Source organism: Camelina sativa, chromosome 15 (genome assembly GCF_000633955.1).
Source record: "Camelina sativa cultivar DH55 chromosome 15, Cs, whole genome shotgun sequence".
In the NCBI taxonomy this organism is placed as follows: Eukaryota; Viridiplantae; Streptophyta; class Magnoliopsida; order Brassicales; family Brassicaceae; genus Camelina; species Camelina sativa.
Genome location: NC_025699.1, coordinates 19,041,512 through 19,047,866, shown reverse-complemented (window position 1 = coordinate 19,047,866; position 6,355 = coordinate 19,041,512). Strand labels below are relative to the sequence as shown.

The 6,355-nt window shown below is 33.8% G+C and overlaps 1 protein-coding gene across 1 annotated transcript; it reads right to left on the bottom strand.

Annotated features, from left to right (window-relative positions):
- Nucleotides 4,464-5,249, bottom strand: LOC109129126 (uncharacterized mitochondrial protein AtMg00810-like). The gene has a single exon (XM_019236767.1). It carries the CDS (start codon nucleotides 5,247-5,249, stop codon nucleotides 4,464-4,466), a length of 786 nt encoding a protein of 261 aa, XP_019092312.1.

Here is a 6,355-nt window from a genome sequence, read left to right as displayed (position 1 = left end):
TCTATCTTGTTCTCTTCCCTTACCTTAGCCTCGATCTGATTTCGATTATACGCCGGCCTCCGCCGCTGGGTCTGGTAAAGAAAGTGTTGAGCTGTGTTTCATTTCATTAAGTGCCTTTCAAAATCGGAAAGACGATTGTTGGAGGAAGACGATCCTGGAGATGACGATTGTTCGAGGAAGACGATGCTATAAGAAGACATATACGACATCACAACTAGATGGAGCCACCTCATCTCGCCGGAAAAGACATCGGAGCATGTTGACGAAGTTAATGGATTTGATATCACACAAAATCAATAATTTATTTTGTTATATAAAATAAATAATAATTTGAATATATAAAAATGCTAGTTTTGGAAATTTGAGAGTGTGTGCTAACTTTGGAAGAAAAACTTAAAATAGTGCTATCCTAGGGTATTTCTCATATTAAAATTACTATTTTATATTTCACAAAATATGATGCAAATACAACAATTAAACAATATAAAACTGTAATAATACGTCAAAAAGAAAATATTATAATATTCTAAAATAATTAGTATTCATATAGACTAATAGATTTACATAATAATTAAAAATAAATATTATCTCAAACAAAATAATTTAAAAAAAAAAACAATAATTTTTATTATTATATTATAAATTTTTTAAAAAATGTTGACCCGTGCTTTAAGCACGGGATATATCCTAGTTTTGTAATTATCTTTTCTACTAGTTAGTTGTAAATTGTAAATGTCTTTCCAAACTATATATTATTGAACTTAAATATTACGTAATTTATTTGAAGTATATTATCCAATATAATATATATATATATATATATATATATGTACATAAAAAGAGAATTCATTAACATTTTTAGTTAAATATGAGTTATATAACTCAAATATTGTCCTTTAAACGTGAATCTTGAAGAGATTTTAGGCATATCAAATGAATTACACTAGGATTTAACCCGTGGTACACCACGGGACAATAACTTATTTAATTTTTATATATAATTTTATATTTTAAAATGATTGAGTTTCTTTTATTTATACAGATGTTACAATGTTAGTATATATTTTGGTGTATTTGCAATAAGGAGTTGTATTTTTTATTGAATTTAGATAGGCTTGTAAAATCTATAAATAATGCAAATCATATTTACTAAAATAATCTATGAATACAATACGTTTATATTTGTAAATATATTTATAGTTGTAAGACTTGATACAACTCATAACTGAATATATGTGAGTTAAATTTGAAATAAATATAATTATTAGTATTTTAGAAATAAAATGTAGTAATTGTAAACTCCAAAAGTATATATTAAAAATTATAATGAGTAAAACACATCTATTTAGTAACTACCAAACAGTAATAGTTATCATCAAGTATTAAATTTTAATTATAAACTTTTTTATTCACATACAGTAAAGAGATAAGTACTTACGTTGAACGTTTGCCTTATAGGTGAAGCCTAAAGATAGTTTTGGAGATTTAATGGCTTAAAACTTAATGAGTAGAATTATTTTTGGAAAAATCAGAATGTATAGATGTTGTTAAGATTTTATGGCAATAAATGTAATAAATGTTGGTCGATTAAAGAAGGTTTAGTAATTGAGTTGCTGTGTAATGTTATTTATGGAAATTTTTGAGGGGTTAATGTTGTAAATAAAAATTTAAATAAGCAATACTTAAAGGGCATAACACAAAATGTACTTCAAAAATGTTAATATAGATTTTAATTATAAACTTTTTTATTCACATACAGTAAAGAGATAAGTACTTAAGTTGAACGTTTACCTTATAGGTGAAGCCTAAAGATAGTTTTGGAGATTTAATGGCTTAAAACTTAATGGGTAGAATTGTTTTTGGGAAAATCAGAATGTATAGATGTTGTTAAGATTTTATGGCAATAAATGTAATAAATGTTGGTCGATTAAAGAAGGTTTAGTAATTGAGTTGCTGTGTAATGTTATTTATGGAAATTTTTGAGGGGATAATGTTGTAAATAAAAATTTAAATAAGCAATACTTAAAGGGCATAACACAAAATGTACTTCAAAATGGTAATATAGATTTATCCAATTAGGTTTAAAAAACAGTGTTAATGGCTCTGATTATTTTTATCTAAAGTTGATTTATTTTAAATCTTAAATTTGCATACTATTGGAGTCGGGTTTCGCTGCTCCTGGGCCAGCATTTGGCCCGCTCAAAAATGATATGCTTAACGGGCTTTGGGCCCAAATTGACAACAAGCCTGCGGATATCCCAAAGATAAAAGAGCGACGAGGTCAAGCGGTTGAGTGAATCACGGGAGATCAGGACTGAGCGAGGAAAGATCGATGGAGTAAATCTCGGGATCCAAGCACAAGACAGAAGTAATTTAAATACCGCGATGAAAAGTGTAAAAAGATATAGAAAACTCGAGCATTAGACTTATAACTTCGCAAGAGCATCTTGATCAATATTAATACAAAATCCAGTTCGGTTGTTTCTCTTAAGTTCATATCGATTTCTACTGAAAAAGCCTGCCCAGATTATATCCTTCATTCGAATACTTTAAATTGTTGTTTCTCACACCAACACATACTCAACAAAGATTTGGACAAAACGTTAAAGGTGGGGAATGATTTTTTAAAATCGCTAAAGTTGAGGAATTTTATGGTCATTTTTCCGAAATTTTATCAAACAATTTTTGTCATAAAAGAAAAACAATTTAATTACGTCAAGTAAAGTATTCAAATTTTTTCATTTTATAAGGTTTTATAGTCTCGGGTTATTTTTATTTATGCATGTGCACAACACAAATCAATCTTCCAAGTTAATAACTTAATTACTAATTTTCTTTTGGATATATGGTGGCACACAAGGAAGACGATGTAAACATGTACACAAAATTCCTGGCTTCGCGTCACGACAATCACAACGAGGAAAGTCATATATATGTCCTTTAATAAGGTGCTCTATGCACGTCTTGTTTCCATCAGCACCACATTTATCATCGAACCATTCGATAATTTCACACTGCACCGCTTCAATCTCTAGAATTATATCAACCACAGATATTATTAAAATTATAGATTTAATAAAAAATTATATATATAAAGTAATGATGAATGAATATTAGGATTTTTCTTTTATCACAACTTTTGCGATATGAAATTTTATTATCAAGATAAAATTGAAAGAATTCTGAATGGTTGTTTTTATACGAGTAAAAAGTTAAATCAAAAGGAAAATAATTTATTACCTTTGAAATGGCTTATGACAAGGAAAAGGAAAATAAAAGAAACCACAACCAAACTAGCAAATCTCATGATTCAACAAATTGATAAATAAAATATCCAAAAACTTGTGTTTTCTTTAATCTTGTAAAGAATAGAATTTTTATTTTTTTAGAAAACCAAAAAGATTAAGAAGAAGATCTATGGGGAAAAAAGAAAAAAAAAAAAAGAAAAACAATGAGATAGAAAGCTTAATGGCTCATTTTAACTATTCAATTTCTTAGCTCAATGGCTTTCTATTTATTTCCTTTTTGTTAGGGATATCTTAAGATTTTAGGCAAATAAATATATCAATATATTTTTTTGGTCAAATAATAAGATATATCTATATATGATAATAAATCTCCTTACTTAAGGAAAACAATTAGTTAAATGAATCACAAACAATTGATTTTTTACCAAGATATCTTCAATCAAAACTACAAGAATCACTATAACCTTTCTCACATAAATATTAAAGTGTCTGCTTTCAAAAACATATGCAAGCAGTTTCAACATAGCACATTCGTATTTTTGACAAATAAACAAAAAAAAAAGAGCACATTCGTACTTGTTCATAATTCTTTCTTTTTTTCGTCATTTGTTCATAATTTATTTGGCCACTTTTACTAAACATGATAGCTTTCTAAGGAGGATTCCTGCAAAAACCAGAATTCAACTAAAACTAGTAAACTACCAACCGGCCTACCAAAACGCTAGAACTCCCATCTTCTGTGCATCAACCGGCAAGATGATGAAACAATTACTGAAAAGCGCAATGACTCGAGAAAAAAAAATAACCGAGATTCACAACAAAGTGGATGAAAGTTCATAAGGAGGTCAACGGAAAGATTGAGAGCTCGTACTCTCAAGTCAAGTCCCTAGCTAGTTCATCAGTGAAGGAGTTTAGAAAACATAGAGATTTTGATGACTAACTTGTATTTTCCTTAAAGTTTCCTTTAGGGTTTTTACATCTTTTATATACAAGGTAAGAGGAACAATCTAGAAATCTTTATCTTGGAGGACAGCTGTATTAGGGTGAGTCACCAACTTCGTACTGTCTCTGCAACTCTCTGTATTGTCGCTGCAACTCTCCGTATTGTCGCTGCAACTCTCCGTATTGTCGCTGTAACTCTGTTTTGACCATTGAGATGTGTCAGTAATCAAACTTTGATGTTGGGCTTGGGCTTGAGGCTTGTTTCCTGAGGCCTTATCTTCTACACTCTCCCTCAAAGGTTGGTGGGGAAGTGACCGGAGGAGGAGACACGCCAAGTTTGCCTCGAAGGTCAAAGAATGATGGACGTGGTAATGGCTTCGTGAAGATGTCAGCAAGCTGAAGCAGTGCAGGAATGTGGTGTGTTTCTATCAAGCCGAGACCAACACGTTCTCTGATGTAGTGAAAGTCTTTGTCAAAGTGTTTAGTCCAATTATGCAGAGCAGGATTAGCGGACAGGTACACTGCAGACAGGTTGTCACAGAAGACTCGAGTAGGTTGATATTGAGGAATTCCAATGTCTCGCAGTAGAGAAGATATCCATGTGAGTTCTCGAGCAACGACGGATAAAGCACGATACTCTGACTCTGTAGAGGAGTTGGAGAGTGTTTTCTGTCTTTTGGCAGACCAGGACACGAGGGTTGATCCGAGCAAGATACAGAATCCTGAGGTCGATCTTCGTGTGTCTTTACAACCAGCATAGTCACTATAGCAAAATGCAGAGAGAGTCGGATTGTTGTGCTTTCTTATTGGCATCCCAAGATTCAGGGTGCCTTTGACATACCTGAGAATCCTTTTGAGTAGAGTGAATTCGGAATTGGTTGGAGCGTGCATCCGTTGGCAGATGAAGTTCACTGTAAACTGAAGATCAGGTCTTGTTATTGTCAGGTATTGGAGCTTGCCTGCGAGACTCCGAAGGTATGTAGGCTCAGAGAATGGTGTTACATCGAGTTTCTCCAAGGTTTGAGGTAGAGGTGTAGGCATTGGATTGCAGTTCGTCATGCCTGCTTGATGTAGTATGTCAGAGGCATAGCCTTTTTGATGTAGGAAGAGACCATCCTCACACGACTCAAACTCTATCCCAAGAAAATATTCGGTGGACCAAGATCCTTCATAGAAACCCTATTGTTTAGAGCGATGAGGAGTTTGCCCAGGAGGTGAGTGTCACTCCCAGTTAGAAGAATGTCATCGACATACAGTAGTAGTACTAGCGTGTGGTTCTCTTGATTGCAGACAAATAATGACGGATCAGAGGTGCTGCATTCGAAACCAAAGTCAATTAAAAAGTTGCTGAAGGTGTCAAACCAAGCTCTTGGCGCCTGTTTTAGGCCGTATAGGGCTTTGGTGAGACAACAGACATGATCTGGCTTTTCTGGATCAACAAATCCTGTCCGTTGATACATAAACACCAGCTCTTGTAGTTCGCCGTGCAGGAAAGCATTCGACACATCAAGCTGTTTGATAGGCCATCCTTGATTTGTTGCAGTATCCAAGACGAGTTGGATTGTTGTTGTTCTGACAACTGGACTGAATGTCTCGAGGTAGTCAAGCCTCTCTTCATGATCAAAACCTTTTGCCACGAGTCTGGCCTTTATCTTGTCTATCGTACCATCAGGTTTATGTTCCATTTGGAAGACAAAATGTTCATATCTTCAGTGGGAGGTACCAAGACCATGTATGCAACATATGTATGCGACCAATCTCATCCATGACTGCTCCGTTCCACCCCGGATGCTTCATTGCAGAAATAATACTTTTTGGTTCATCACTTGTAAATTTAGAAGCAAGAAGTACATACCGAGTATTTGGCTTGTGAATTCCATCCTTTGATCTAGTTATCATGGAATGAAGATTATTTGGCTGGATTGGATCAGGAAGTGGATCCAACTCGGCTTGAGTGTCACCAATGTCGGAGTCGGAGTCAGTGTCATTATTGGAATTAGTATCTTCAGATGCGTTGATCACTGGTTCTGCCGGTTGAGTTGATGCAGGTTCTGAGACCGGTTCTGCAGTGTGAGTTAATGCAGGTTCTGAGACCGGTTTGGACAACAATTGTATAGGAGTTATGTCTGTTGGTGTCGTGAGTGGCTCAGAGTCTTGCCAAGCCC